This window comes from Rutidosis leptorrhynchoides, chromosome 8, assembly GCF_046630445.1.
Source record: "Rutidosis leptorrhynchoides isolate AG116_Rl617_1_P2 chromosome 8, CSIRO_AGI_Rlap_v1, whole genome shotgun sequence".
NCBI lineage: Eukaryota > Viridiplantae > Streptophyta > Magnoliopsida > Asterales > Asteraceae > Rutidosis > Rutidosis leptorrhynchoides.
Window position 1 is genome coordinate 4,455,179 of NC_092340.1, and position 16,504 is coordinate 4,471,682.

Consider the following 16,504-nt stretch of genomic DNA (forward strand, 5'->3'; position numbering starts at 1 on the left):
TCGTTACGACTCGATTAGTATAGCATGTGAATCATGTTGTCAAGTTTCATGCAAGAATCACGTATAAAAGCATGTTAGAACATTTGCATAAAAGTTTGGTTAAGTTTGACTAAAAGTCAAACTTGGTCAAAGTCAAAGTCAACGGGGTCGGGTCGGGTATCCGACAATTTTCCCAAGACGAGAAGTCATATAAGAGCCTAATAGTCAAGTTTCATGTTAAACGGAGTTTTAGTTAAGCGGAAACATTTTTGTGACATTTAAAAACAAAAGAGAGTGGCATGGGGCTTTTGCGCGGCGCGCACTGGGTTGCGCGGCGCGCACCCAAGTGCAATTTCTGGTCAGAACTCAATCAAGAAGGCAAACATCTGGGATCTCTGATTCTGCGCGGCGCGCGGGTAAATGCGCGGCGCGCAATACCTGGGAATCATGCAGTTTGCAGAAAAATGGTCCAAGTCACGAACCAAAATACAATATAACACATTTCATGCACCGAAAACACTTAAAACGCATAACCTATATCATTAGAAAGGTAATTCGACGAGGAAAACACCTAGACACATTTCATCAAGCAATTCAACACTTACAACAACCCAAACCGCATTAAACGTTCGTAATCAAAGTTTCAAGTTCTAAAAACGCATTTCATGATTCGGGCAACCAATTTACATGTATGATATGCCGTTTCGAAGGTAATCAAACACACATTGCAACTAAACACTTATCAACAACAATTCATAGCATTTGATGCACCAAAAGTTCATATAAAGCTTATCAAACCCTAATCCAAAATCACCAAAATCACTAATCAAGTTTATGAAGTTTTACAAATCAACCTACACATCAAAACGAAGCTAGTGATACTAGTAACACAATTAAAACATGAACTTTAACAATCAAACAATATTTAATCTTCCAAAATGCAAGATTAAGCAAACCCATTTCGAATGTTCAAACTAGTTACTCAAAACAACAAATCGAGCAAGTAATTCATATATTCATGCTAGACACGAGCCATAGACACTAACTAACACCATTTCAAATCAAAAACACGAATTTAGAGAAATCTAGAGTTTTAGAAATGTTACCCAAACGAGATGAAGTTGGTATCAAATTGTAGAGGATGAAGAGAGGATTCCAAATATGTAATTTGTTTTGTTGTAAGCCTCCTAGATCGAATTTAGATGATGAATGATTGAATTGGGTGTTTGTGTGTGTGTTCTTGCTAGAGAGAAAGAGAGAGAGATGGAGGTGATTGAATGGTGGTGATTGGGGTGGACTAGTTGACCTAGTCAACTAGTTTGCCCCGTGTCAATTTTAGTCCCTCGAGTTTAGAAGCGGGTGCGGGATTTAACCGATCGAATATTTTTAAAACGCAAGTTAACGAGAGATGTTATAATTAAATAACGAGAATATTATGAACGTTCGTCAACGGAGTCGACGAATTTAAATACGAAAGATATTATTATAAAAAAAAATAAATTTAACGGAAAAACGCGGGATGTTACACGATGATCAAGATACATTAATTTATGTTCACACCATGAAACATCTTCTTCTTTATTTTTCATTTCTCCCCCCTAATATAGGGAACAATTTTTCATTATAATGACAATCAGCAAAATGTGCTGTAAAAATATCGCTCGTCATGGATTCAATATATCTTATGATTGAAGATGTTTCATATCCAACATATATTTCCATCCTTCTTTGAGGAACCATTTGTTGTGGTGGTGCAATTAAAAATACACTGCACAACCAAATGTTCTAAGATGTAAAATATTTGGCTCTCGACTAAAATTAAGTTGGTAACGTAGAATATTTATGACTTGCACTTGGTTTAATGCGAATTAATGTCGCATCATGTAAATTTACATGTCCCCATATAAATATTGAGAGTTTTGTACTCATTACCAATTTTCTAGTTATTAGCTGCAAGCGTTTATCTATTGATTTAGCTAAACCAATTTTGTGTATGCACATGAGCAACTGGATGTTCAACAACAATCCCTGTAGACATATAATAATCATTAAATGCTTGAGATGTTAACTCACCAAAATTATCAAGTCTCATCCTTTTAATGGTGTAATCAGAATAATGTGTCCTCAATTTAATAATTTGTGTAAGAAACTTTGCAAATGCCATATTACGGCTTGATAACACACAAACACGAGACATCCGCTAGATGCGTCTATTAGAATCATGAAATATCAAAATGGTCCACATGATGGATGAATTGGTCTATATATATAACCTTGAATTCTTTCAAGAAAAATTGGTGATTCTTTCTCAATATTCTTTTCATTAATCACCATATGTGCTTTTCATTAATCACCATATGTGCTTTTTATTAATCACCATAAATGTTTTTTCATTAATCACCATATGCGCTTTTCATCATATATCATTTTCACCGTATGCGCTTTTAATCATATGCGTTGTGCTTTTCATCATATGCATTTTTCATCATATGCGCTTTTAATCATATGCGCTGTGCTTTTCATCATATGCACTTTTCATCATATGTGCTTTTAATCATATGCGCTGCGCTTTTCATCATATGCGATTTTCATCATATGCACTTTTTAATCATATGCGCTGTGCTTTTCATCATATACACTTTTCATCATATGCGCTTTTAATCATATGCGCTGCGCTTTTCGGTGCTACATAGATATTTCTCATTTTCGGTTATCATTGACTGATAATCATATCCATTATGATATATATCAGAGAAACTTAACAAATTTCTCTTTGATTTGGGAGAAAATAAGACATTGTTTATCAGAAAATTCGTACCATTTGGTAATATGAATTTTTTGCCTTTTCTGTTCCTTATATCAGGTTTGCAAGACCTAATATAGTATTTATAATTCCTTCATTTGATTTAAATCAATGAAATATTTCTTAGATTTGATCATAGTGTGTATGTTACCACTGTCTGCAATACATAGGTCTTTACCATTTAATTGATGTTGTATTTCAGCAGGATTTATACTAAAACTTCAAATAAGATAAGCAAATAATGAGTTATATTTCAGCAAGATAATCAAATTATATTACATGCAAACAAGTTACAATCTGAAGTACATAAAAGATAACACTTAATAAACATATGTGTTATGGTCTAAAACCATTTATTTATGAGTGATACATAACAAGCTAGACATCTTAGAAAATTCAAATCATTCAAGTCTCAAGGTAGCTCAGGGTTTATTTAATCAAGATTTTTCAACAGATTCACTCTCGTTTTCTTTTATTTTTGGGACTTATTTGTAGAGATAAACAAGATGTTCATGTATTCAAGAAATATTAGACTGATGATCCACGTTACCAGATCATTAATAGGAATCTCCGGAATTCTTATAAGAGCGTCTACTAACATCTTCAATTTTATTCTTTCGTGGATCACCATTATTTCTTGATAATTAATATCGTATCTATCTTTGAGTATTTTCCATTATACACTTGGATCTTCGATCATATAATATGTAGATTCTAAGGACTCGTCAATATGTTTGCTAAGAAAAATACTTGCTATTGTTTTCTCTTGTTCGGAACAATTGTTATTTTCATTCAGGGTTTCTAAAATACCGATTGATTCGAGATGTTTTTCTACATTCATAACCCATGTTAAGTAGTTGTTCCCACTCGATTCTAAAGGAGCAAATTTAAGCCTTTTCAAATTCGACATTTTCTATTATCAAAAAAAAGATGAAAAAGATAAATCATAATCATAATCAACTTCTATTCATAGGCAAATAATAAAATGAAATTAGAATCATTTTAAATTCATAAGTAGCAAACAACAGAATAATGGCATGATTACAAATGATAAAACCACAAGAGCAGGATAGAATATAGGTTCACTCGGTGGTATATTAGCAACAATGATGATAGTTAGTATGACCAATACAATAGGAAAAATCATCCTTGTGTGAATCATCTTTACAAAAAAAAAAAACTTTTTGAGAGTGGTAATCTGAGAAAATGAAGATTGATTTGTGAAAATGTGAAAACGGAGATGTTTGTTTTATATTTGAAAAATATAGTCGTTGTAACGTCGTCAGTTGACGTTAACAACCGTTATGTATATATGACCGTTGTAACGTCGTTAGTTGACGTTAACTACTGTTATGTACTCGTTGTATTAATAACAATTAAAAAAATTATTAGTACAAATACGATTACTATAAATTCATTTAGTATAAATATGTTTAGTATAAATACAAAAATTAAAAGAATAAACATATTATGCATAAATAATAAATTTTAAGAATAAACATTAGTACGCATGAAATAAATAATAATTAATTGCATAAGTAATCATAAATGTTAGATAACATAAATATAAATGTTAGTGAAGTTAATAAGAGTTAGATTACAGAAATATAATTCAGGTGGTATAACCGACCATATATAACTTAAATAACATAAATATAAATGTTAGTGAAGTTAATAAAAGTTAGATTACATAAATATAATTCAGGCGGTATAACCGACCATATATAACTTAAATAACATAAATATAAATGTTAGTGAAGTTAATAAAAGTTAGATTACAGAAATATAATTTTACTTATGATGATAATAATATTTACCTTACTAATAAATAATAGAAGATATAGTTAAAGAATTTCTTACCTTGATTAGTGACTTGTGCTTGCTTAGATAAACCTTGATTATACGGAGCACTTCGTGCTGATAACGTGTTATGATTTAGGAGTTTATGACTACCTTTAGAACCTGATTCTTGATTATAGATTATTAATAAAATTATAAGAGAAGCAGAGAGAGTATATAGATGAGAGTATATCAGAAGATTGTATATTAGAAAGTGTGTTTTACAATCATACATGATGCATATTTACAATTAGGTGGCTATAAAATTTGCAGCCACTTTTGACTTTGAAAAAGGACATTTCACAACAAATTGGTTTTTTTTGTAAGTGTTAACGTGATAAATATGATGAAAATGGTACATAGTAGAGATGGGATGATAAAATGTGATAGGAGTAACTCTGATCTTATGTTTTTTTACATTTAATTATTTAAATTGTAATTGGTTTTATTTTTTCTGATTGGTTGAATTCTCTCTTCACGTCACCCATTTTCTTGTCCATCACGCCTGGTAGTGGCGTAATGGTGACGTTATGATCACGATTGAAAAATTCTCCCTTCACACCACCCATTTTTTGACCATCGCACCTGGTGGCATGATGATGTCGTGGTGTCGTGGTGATCACGATTGAAAACACAACGTTAAAATTGGAACGAATAAAAAGCAACGTTATTACAAGAACGATCTACATCTTTGAATAAAAAAGAGTTAATAGGTGTTCTTACATTGGCAATAGGGGTGATCTTCAACCTGTTTCGCCTGTTCCTCTTTGGCTATTTATCTAACCTGTTGGAGATGCACTAGAGCCTATACATTAAGCCATCAATCATATGTATACTTTAAAGTGGTCAAATTTTCACATCTACTTTTCCACTCTGAAGAATTACTACGAATAATTATATACACTTGATTTTTTTTTCCTTTTTTGCTAATGTGAGGTTAAGAAGTAGTCTATTCATGCATCTTGTGTTATTTTGTTTTTCCTACGTCAATGGTAGGGTTCGGTTTCAAGCATTAATAGTTTATATACTGGTATTTATTGGTTGTGGGTAAACTTTGTCTTTATCAGATGAACCATGTAGCCATTCAAAGGCGTTCTTAGAGTTAGACCTGGCATTTGTTGAAGAAAGCTCTCTATAAACAAGTGTATGACCAACAATCAGTGTGAAGAAGATCTACCTGCTATCAATGGGCATGCACATGAGGATGGTTCAAATGTGAAAGATGAATTGCAATAAGACTGTTTCTAACCCGTGCCTGTGACATCATAGGCAGATTTGTACTTTTTGACTCAAAAAGTGCATCTGTCTGTGACATGGCAGTGTCAAATTTTGACCCCCCAATAAGGCAATAACCCCAAGTGTCAAATGCCAGTGTCAAATTTAGTAGGGTCCACCAGTTTTTTTTTCTTTTCAAATGATTTAAAATGGTAAATAAATACAACAAAATAAAATAAATTACATTAAAATGGTAAATAAATACAACAAAATAAAAAAATAACATTAATAAAAAAAATACATAATTACTTTTTGATAAGAATTTAAAAGTACATAGATTGACGTATAGCCGACGTACATTTTTGTAAAGTAGTAAATGTAGGCCTACCGATAGCATCAAATCGTTGAGAAAAGTAAGTAAAATATTCTGGCATATTATCACTTTGGAAAGTAGTAATACCTTGCACTATCCGGAGAAATAATTGTATGCGCATGCGAAACCGGCGTTTAAATTTTTTTGTGTGTATATTTTGGCGTCTCACAAAAATAATCATCCCACAAACGTTGTGCAGCAACCTCCCGTTCCCTAGGGATGTAACCTCTAACTCTCGGAATAGATGGTGCTGATTCGACTTCTGAATCATCATCTTCTATTTCTTGAATTAATTGAACAATTCGCAAATCTTCGGAGTCAGAATTAGACCCCCGTAACCTCGAACCCATTTATAAAGTAATAGACTTTTGTAAAAAAAAATAAAAAGTGGAAAGAAATAGAGTAAATAAGTAAGAATGAATTGTGTGAAAAATGATATGATTGTTGGGGTTTAAATAGGAGTAAAATGGAGTAAAAATTGAATTTTTTTTTTTAAAAAAAAAAACCCCAAAAAGAGGGTATATATCCGTTGGATAACGGATATATTACCCCACCCAATCAGATCAAACCACCACATCATTTGAAGCCCGTTTTTTTCAGTCAAATACTCGACTGACGCCCCGTTAATGGCGTCAGGGGCGTTACTTTCTGCCAGCACGTCTAACGCTGGCCCATCTGACGCCGCGTTGGACACAGTCTAAGAGTAAATTAAGGTATATGAGATTTCATTTTGTAAGCTACACAATGAAGAGCAAATGGGAATCAGGTTTTTTTAGAGAGTATTTAGCAAGGCTGCAACAAAATAAGAGTAACTTGTTTATCTTTTGTAGTCATTTGGGCCTTTTTTTGGGAAAAAAAAAAAGAAAGAAAGATATTTTATTAAAACAAGGAAGGGCAATACAAACTATGGCATTAGGGGTAAACCTGACCCAATACAACTGCAGAAAATTAACTGCTAACACCTGCAGCTATCGTATTCGATAACAAACAGGAAACAAACAAATTCTCAAAACAAAGACCAATTGATTTAAAACTTAAAAGTTCATGGCACTCTACATTTAAGGAATTAAGCATCAAAATGCAAGCTTTTAATCACTCTGTAACTTCATATTCTTCCACTTTAGACCTCAAATTTCTGCAACTATGAGCACATTCCTAGAACTCTTTAATCTCAAACTCATGAACTTGAGCTTAATGCAATCTTTGATGGGTCATTCTTTGCTCCAACTTTAAGCACAACATAATATTGGCACATATGTAACGATGCTTTGCAGACTTTTGTCGAAGTGGAAAATTATAAGAGAGCTATTCTGCCATTGCGCGTATGGCTGCAGATATCAATATCGCATTTCAAATCTGGCTTAGAAAAGAAAACACAAGCTCCTAAATCATTATTTAATAAATTGTAAAATCAACACTTAAAAATCATGTAATTTCTCATCAGTTCAGAGTTCCTTCCATGTGCTCAACAAGTAAGCAATAACACTTACCAACAAATCATTCTAGCGAGTTGCACATATCATGGTTTTTCCCCTCTTATTCACGATGACATCATCAGATTGAACCATTTATTACATAGCAGAAAATCTTATTCTTATCAAAACTATAATAGGCATAAAAAACTGCAAAATCCTATCCTAATAACGTATCGATATTCATGTGTCATTACTAATGTCTATGTTTTGAGGGTAACAGTTTCGTATGCTAACTGAGCACTCAAAAGATCAACCACTGCTGACCCAACTGATACAAACAAAGTAATCTCCTTTTCATTTTTTCTCCCAATCTTGTCTCCCTTGATCAACTGTACCAAATCCCCTTGAATTTCATCTTTCTTCATCACGCCTCTCTCAAACGCCCCAACCAACTCTCCGGCCTCCACCATCGCTGCATCATTATCCACAAAAACCCTCCCTCTCTTCACAGCTTCATCATCACACTCTCTCATTGACGGCTTAAACGATCCAACCAAATCCAAATGCGCCCCCTCCTTCAACCACTTCCCCAACACCAACGGCGTCTCTGAATTAGTCGCACAGCTCACCACATCTGCTATGCCCACAGCCCTTTCCAAATCCTCGCAAACATCAAACTGTATCCCTTCCATTCCGCTTTCCTTTCGAAACTCCTCAACGATATTATTCGATTTCCGTACAGTTCGGTTCCAAATCATCACATGATCAATACTCGGGCGCGTAACTAAATGAGCTCTGATCAAATGCGGAGATAACGATCCGGCACCTATTAATAGCAAATATTTAGAGTTAATATTAGATAGATAATGTGACGCGAGAGCTGATACACAGGCGGTACGGCGAACGGTGAGTTCAGTTCCGTCCATTGAAGCTAGGGTTTGGCCAGTGACGGAATTGAATAGGACGTAGCTGGCGTGGACACCAGGTAGGTTAAGTGCGGAATTATCGGGATGCGTTGTCACGAGCTTGACGCCGATGTAAGGAAGGGCGGTTGAAGAGATTGACCATGCTGGCATGAGAAGAAGATTGGACGATGATGATGATGTTTGATGAGAGTGACGAATTGGTGACTGGATGACGGAAGTGGCGGTGGAGAGAGATGTTTGGAGGTGGTTAATTAGGGATTTGTAAGGTAGAGCTGATCGCAGTTTGGTTGCGTCGATGAAGATTGGCGATCCGTTCAGATCACTGGTCATGGTGGCCATTGGTAACAGAGAAAGGTAACTGTGGTTTTGGTACTTTTACGACAATTGGTAGATTTGGGGATTAATATTTTATTTTTAATTTTCAGAAATATATAAATTTATCTATATCCATATCTATACATATATTTCCACCACCAATTTTTTCCAGAATTACATAAAAATCTGGAAGGGGGTGGCATGGTATATTAGGAACTTTATCATTAGTCACATATTGCACAATAAGTAAATTAATCTAAAATTAAATGAATAGTTGAATTTAAGGATAGTAGTTGGATTTTGTTAAATTTGCCCTTGTTAATACTGGGCTCGATGATGAGTTTGATTGTAGTGTCTGATCATGTCATTTGCCCTAATCTCTCTCATATTGTTGATGAAGACTTTTTTCGGGATTTTCATTGTGTGGCAAAGAGTGTGAATCTTCTTGTGAGGAGTTTGGGAGAAATGTTTTGCGTAACAAGGACTCACGACTTACGGATTTAGGTCAAGTTTCGGTCGTGAAGGTCGTATCGATTAATGGTTCAAAAAGTCTTAAAAAGAAGAATGACGCGAGCGTCCAACATGTGTAAATTGTGGTGTTGATGTTGAAGAGATTGTTATTGGTCGTGGTAACACGAATATGATGAGGGCTTCTTTGTAGGCATAAATGGGGATGGAGTTCTCATTTTCGTCGAGATTGGGCAAGAGTATTCATTTTGCTAAAATAGATGAGAAGCTTATTGAGCAAGTGTCCATGAACAAGAAAGTTATCATCGATGTATAGAGGTTTCAAGATTTTATAACTGAGGTTGTACAAGTTCGATTGTTTTCCTTTAAGATGTTGGGAGGTTTGAGACGTGTTTAGCTTATTCTTTTTCTTTTGTTACGGTCATCCATATCTTATAGTTTAGTTATTATAGGGTTTAAGTGCTCGAGACTTGTGTTGTGACATTGTACTATTGTTTTGTTTCATTTGCTCGGCCCTCCTTTTTAATTATTTAAAAAAATTTCATTGACTAAAACTTTATCTTTATATATATGTTTTATCTTTATATATATGTTTTAAAAAAAATATATATATATAGGGAGATGATCCAGTGAGAACTCAACATGTGTGAGAACCTGAGAACTCCAATTCGAGCAATTTTGGTGAAATTCGAGCAAAAAAATTGGCGGGCGCACAAAAAACAAGAAATTCGAGCAATTTTGGTGAAATTCGAGCAAAAAAAATGGCGGGCGAACAAAAAAAGAGAAATTCGAGCAATTTTGTGAGCTGCTCAAAATGTAGAACATGGATGTAGAACATACATGGTAGAACAGAAAAATGTAGAACATGTTCAAATTTTCAAAATTTGTTCAAATTGAACATGATTTTGTTCTAATTATAATTTTGTAGAACATAAATAAGTTCGAGTTTCTCCAAATTTGTTCGATTTTCACCATTTTTGTTCTAATTTCACTTGTTCTACATCAAATTCAACTTAAGTTTAGCAGCGCGTAAACAAATAGGAATTACAAAAATTAAATTGTAGAATTTTAGAATTAAGATGAAGGTGCAAAAATTAAATTCACCTCTTCAATGACATACCTGAATACAAATTGTTTCATAACCATGCTCTGCTCTTATATTTCTCCATGACAGTAAACATCAAATCATTCATGGAAATGTTTAGATGCATATAAATGCATCTTCAAGAAAACAACAAAATAAATAAAGCAACTACAAAAAAAAAATTTAATCACATATATAAATCATTCATTATGAAATGTTTTTGATGCAGACTCGCTCGACAATAAATTTGGTTGCAATTTTTCACGAAGTTAATTGCCGGTGACGGAGACGATGAAGTCGTAATTGCCGCAACCAGAAACGTCGATCTCTTTAAATCGGTGAAAATTATAAGGATGCAAGAAGAAGTAGAAAACCATCGAGTCTAGATATGATTATTTACATTATGGTTTGATGGTAATTTATGGATCAGTGAAAATAAGGGTTTTAGAAATGAGAATTGGGGGAGATAAGATAAACAAGGGATAAAATTCTCACTCTACTGGAACTTTTAATCTGCCATAATTTCACACAAACTGGTCGCTTTTTTGTTTTTGTTCGCCCTTGTGAAAAATTGTTCGCCCGCATGAGTTCTTACAGTTATCAATCAAAAATGGTTCTCATTTGATCCCATATATATATATATATATAGTGGTAGGATCAAGAGGAAAGTAACCATTCGGGGGGAAGCGGGGGAAGCAAAAACTTTATTTTTCTTCGTTTTTTGAAAAAACTTTGTTCATGAACATTATAGATGAGAAGAAAATATTAACATTTAGTAGAGACACTTTGTGATAAATGTTTTTATTTTGGCGGGAAAACGCTCGAAGAAGTAATATATAACAATTATCGTGTTTTTCGAGCGTATTTTGAGGTTTTAGCTATTGGAGTTTAGATATTAGGGTTTAGAAATTTAGGGTTAGGGGTTTAGATTTAGGGTTTAGATTTAGAATTTAGATTGAGTTTTTAACACCAACGGTTTAGAGTTTAGGGTTTAGGGTTTAGGGTTTGGTGTTTTGGGTTTATGGAATAAACCCAAAACACCAAACCCTAAACCCTAAACCCTAAACTCTAAATCGGGCTAAATTTTACTTCACAAAACATGAAAAAAAAAAACGTTCATATTCTTCACGAACAATATTATCTTGAATGTTATTTTTGTCGATCGTTTTCTCGCCTAAATAATAACATTCATCACGAAGTGTCTCTTCTAAATGTTCATATTTTCGTGTGATCTTGATGCCGGAAAAAAAAAATTCAAAAAAACGAAAAAAAAAAAAATTTGCTTCCCCCCGCTTCCCCCTGATTGGTTACTTACCCATTGATCCTGTCCCTATATATATATATATATATATATATATATATATATATATATATATATATAGTAGAGGGATCAAATGAGAACTTTTTTGGTGTGAGAACCCTGAAAACTCAAAAATACACTGAAATTCGAGCAAAAAAGGAAAATTCGAGCAAAAAAGGTGAAATTCGAGCAAAAATGGGACACGGACGAACAAAAAAAGTGATATTCGAACAAAAAATTGGAAAGTCGAACAAAAAAAAAACAAGGCCGAACAAAAAAAAATTCGAACAAAAATGTTTTCTACATTTTTGTATTCGAACAAAAAATTGTAGAACATGCGGGTAGTCGAACGAAAAATTTGATATTCGAACAAAAATGTGTTCTACATTTTTTTTCAAAAAAAAAAAAAAATTTTTTTTTTGCTCGACTATGATTTTTTGTTCGTCCGTGTTTTTGAATTTTGCTCGAATTTCCTTTTATTTGTTCGTCCGTGCCCCTTTTTGCTCGAATTTTAGTGTATTTTGAGTGTTTTTGGAGTTCCTAAATTTCTCACACTAAAAAAGTTCTCACCGGATGTGATCCCCTATATATATATATATATATATATATATATATATATATATATATATATTATATATATATATTATAATAAAACATCACAGCCGGTTATAAATTCGTCGACACTTTATACCCGCGAATGGTTGAGTACCTGCAACGTCACTACACACTTAAAAACCCGGTTGTTTCAAAACAAAATCAAACACAACCGTTTTCACTCTCTTTCTCACCATCCCAAATCACCATCTACAGAACCACTTACACACAAAATATGGTATCGCTGAATCCAAATCCACCTGAAGGTTTCTACTCCGATTCATCTGCCACGGCTATACCTAACATCGGTTCCTTCCCCGCCACTACCGCCGTCGTTGTTCCGCCATCCGTGAACTCACCATCTGCCGATGACGCTTCCAAAAAGATCAGAAAACCCTACACCATTTCCAAATCAAGAGAGAGCTGGACCGACCCGGAACATGACAAGTTTCTTGAAGCACTCCAGCTGTAAGCTTGTTTGCTCTGATTACTTGAATTTATGAGTTTATTCATTCAGCTATAATACTAGGGTTTAAATTTTGTTCCACAATTGGAGTATATATATATATATATATATATATATATATATATATTTAAATACGCGGTAATTATGTTAACAAGTCTCAAACGTAAGAACATCAAGTGTTTTATCGAATTGTTGATTGATCCTTTGATTTACAGATTTGATCGTGATTGGAAGAAAATTGAAGCTTTTATAGGTTCAAAGACTGTCATCCAGGTACATTGTGTATGAAGCATTTGTTTTACTTCTTAATTAGAATAATCATCATTCAAATTTTGATGTATTTCAAGCTTTGCTTACACTATGATTAGCAACTGCATTTTTTTACTCTTTATCACATAACCATTTCAAGCTTTGTTATGTTGTACCAACTTTAATGATTGATCATATTATCTGAAAACAAATAAATGAGTGTATATATAACGAATATAAAAACAAACTTTTCAGATTCGAAGTCATGCTCAGAAGTACTTTCTGAAGGTCCAAAAAAGTGGTGCTAATGAACATCTTCCTCCTCCCCGTCCTAAAAGGAAAGCGGCTCATCCGTATCCACAAAAGGCTCCAAAAAATGGTCAGCATGTGACAATGCTATGGCATCCACTAGTTATACTATTTATACTGACCAGAGATGTAATATTTGTCAGCTCCAGCGGCTTCACAAGTTACTGTATCTTTTCAAACCTCACCTGCTGTTGGCGAATCTGGATTTACACGAGGGACAAACCCTTCTCTGGGTACAGCTTCTGTATCTGGTGCGGTTGTCGGTTCTCGAACGCATAAATCCACAGATTTTGGTAGTTTATCCCAAATGGCTAAAGGTAAGTAATCCATATGGATTCATATGCTTAATTCAGGGGATGTTTGGATGCGCATTTGAAAGAATATGTGATCTTAAAAGTCAGATAAAATGGTTTTTAGTTCAGTAAATCACGACAGATCTTAATATTAATACTAGATGAAATGTCCAAAGATGGATTATTTGTGTAAAAAATGTTAGACTTTGTCAATTGTAAAAGTTTTCAAGGTATGTTAAAAAAGGGGTAAATTGCTAAATCAAACTTACCATAATAATCAGCTCGCTGCAGCTGGTATGATCAGATTAGTAGAAGCAGAATCACTTTAGTGAAACATTATAACTAATTAAGGATAATCCTTTTCAAAATGAAAATGGGTAGTCCAAACATCCGTGACATCGGGTATTATCTTTTTTATTATTTGCTCAATATCTGAATCTTGTCATTTATTATCTTCTTATATGTAAATTACAGATGACGGGGTATCAGGTGGCTTACCAACAGCTAATAACACTTGCAGCAGTAATGAAAGTTCTCTCAAAATGCAACAACCTACTGAAATACATGAACAAATGACAGATAGTCTTCATCTGAGAGGTATTGCTTTCTATTGGCTCTGTTATTTACCTTTTTCTACTCTTCAACCATATGAGAGTAGAGAATGTCAAATTAATATCTTGCTTTGTATGTGTTAGCAGTTTTGCCAGACTTTGCTCAAGTATATGGCTTTATTGGTGGCGTCTTTGATCCGTATACCAGTGATCATTTGCAGAAACTACGGAAGATGGACCCTATTGACATCGAAACAGTATGCTATGTTGCCTTATCGTGTTCATCAATTTTCTGGGATGTTCCCAGTTCCCATTATTTGGAGTTTATGTTTCAGAATCTTAGTTTATGTTTCAAAATATTGTTTGAATACGTGTTTGTTTGATTCTTTTTCATATTAGTTGTGTTACACTAGAATAGCATCACTTCTCCTTCCCGTACGTATATTTGCTGATTCTACCTTTTTTTGCTACCCTTATTTTTTCAGGTACTGCTGCTGATGAGAAACCTTTCCATCAACTTGATAAGTCCTGATTTTGAGGATCATGTAAGACTGCCTAACTTAATATTGTAACCTTGTAATAATGGGAAAACACACACCTCAAGAAACCAGTAAGTGTGCATGAAATCCGTTATGCCACCCGGTAACCGTCATAGTGAAGGTGGCCATTTCTCTATACTAATTATTGATTTTTACTGAAATAGAACAATTTTTTGCAATAAAAAATTTAAATTGACAGCTAATTATGTCTAAAATTTAATTTTTCGGACAAAAGGTTTCAGGCCACTGGCCACACAAAAATGATCTTTTTTGAGCCAAAATGGTTTCAGTTTTCACGCTTTACTCTTCATCTGATATGGCCATTTTTCATTTTTTTAAGAAGAGTTCACCATGTTACTCCTAGCGGGAGATTGCCATTTACCAAGTAATTCAATTGTAGAAAGTGGGATTTGAGTCGATAGAAAGTAGTATTTGAGAATCTTTTGCTGGGCTGCTTATAGATTGTAGTTTGACCAATTTGTTTCTGATGACTAGTAATCATTGCAGAGACGTTTATTGTCTACCTACGAGGTTGAATCAGATAAAGAAAATTCAGATGATGTGATAGATGCTCTTCTCGATTGTCAACCTGAACAAGTTGCTTATCTTGGGCAAGTAATTCTGCTCTCCTTTATACTTGATATGTGCAATTTCACCCCGCCTATTTGAAAACAGTTCCTATCAGGTTGTACTGTATTGATAATGGGCTAAAGGTAGGAATTGTTGATTAAATGGATAGAAAAGTTCAAATTGCCAGAAGTCCCCTCCCGTGTATCCTAAATCATATCTAACATTAAAAAAGACTTAATTTTATATTTGGGAAATGCTAACTAGCGCCTTAAGGGCACAAGTTAACAGTGATTAAATATACTTAAGAATTGTATAGTATATATAACACATAATTCATCAATCATAATAATAAATTTTCTATTATACATGAATATCAATTATGACTTAATGTAAATATAAAAATAAAAGCTTCAGTAATACTTGTTAACTTGTGCACTTAAATTTTAATGATGTAGTACTTGTCCGACATGTTCAATTCATTTATTATCCAGAGAATACAAGAAATGGAACGTGGATCAACCCAAACTGGTGTGGCCTGTTTTGACAGTGCAAATCATGCCATAAATATTACTCATTTGACCTGTACTGCTGCCTTTATTTGCGGATATATTTGTCCTAATTTTGCCGAAGATACTGAGATTATTATCCTATGAAATGCAGGACATAAATGTAGCAAGTAGTGAGCCTGAAGCTATGCCGTTTAAACTGACTTTGTTATCTAACGAACACCCCCTGGCTACTTGCTAGTTGTGTTTGTGTGTACACATAAACTGTTTGAGGGGATAAAGAAAATGACACCTAATTGCGAAGTGTAACATGTAAAGTATAGCGTGTGTACTAGTTTTCAAAATTTTCCATTGTGTAGTAAAATCTAAAAGGCAACATTGTGTATATATGACACATTCATGTATATTGTTGTTTCATATATTATAGTATTGCTGCTCTATATCTTGTTAAAGATGGTTTAGGCTGGTATCTGTGCAATAAGATTGCATTTATTTTTTCAATTATTTCAATATTTTGCCAAAAAGATATCTGGAAAATCCCAGCCTCTATGATGTTAATCAGGCCGTATAACTGGCTTTAAACATGGATTAAAAATTCCATCCATCGAAACACACATGTTATCTATATAGGGTTGCCTCTGCATCCACAATATAACCCCTTCCTCCTTCCATTTGATCCTTGCATCATCTTCCAGCAGCAGCAACAACCA

General features: G+C 33.8%; 2 protein-coding genes across 3 annotated transcripts; one reads left to right on the plus strand and one right to left on the minus strand.

Moving 5' to 3' along the window:
* Positions 1 to 7,072: 7,072 nt before the first annotated feature.
* LOC139861857 (protein SAR DEFICIENT 4) lies at positions 7,073 to 9,015 on the minus strand. Its single transcript, XM_071850381.1, has 2 exons — positions 7,700 to 9,015; positions 7,073 to 7,537 (listed from the first exon to the last, which is right to left on the minus strand). Exon 1 carries the CDS (start codon positions 8,887 to 8,889, stop codon positions 7,885 to 7,887), a length of 1,005 nt encoding a protein of 334 aa, XP_071706482.1. The 5' UTR covers positions 8,890 to 9,015; the 3' UTR covers positions 7,073 to 7,537; positions 7,700 to 7,884.
* Positions 9,016 to 12,431: 3,416 nt separating this feature from the next.
* LOC139861530 (protein REVEILLE 5-like) lies at positions 12,432 to 16,238 on the plus strand. Of its 2 annotated transcripts, none has more exons than XM_071849955.1 (9): positions 12,432 to 12,779; positions 12,993 to 13,050; positions 13,282 to 13,405; positions 13,479 to 13,652; positions 14,103 to 14,225; positions 14,327 to 14,436; positions 14,665 to 14,724; positions 15,226 to 15,329; positions 15,949 to 16,238. In XM_071849955.1, exons 1-9 carry the CDS (start codon positions 12,547 to 12,549, stop codon positions 15,953 to 15,955), a joined length of 993 nt encoding a protein of 330 aa, XP_071706056.1. In that variant the 5' UTR covers positions 12,432 to 12,546; the 3' UTR covers positions 15,956 to 16,238. The 2 variants fall into 2 exon arrangements, with proteins under 2 accessions (XP_071706056.1, XP_071706055.1); XM_071849954.1 differs by having other exon boundaries at positions 15,226 to 15,333; positions 15,949 to 16,236.
* Positions 16,239 to 16,504: the final 266 nt, after the last annotated feature.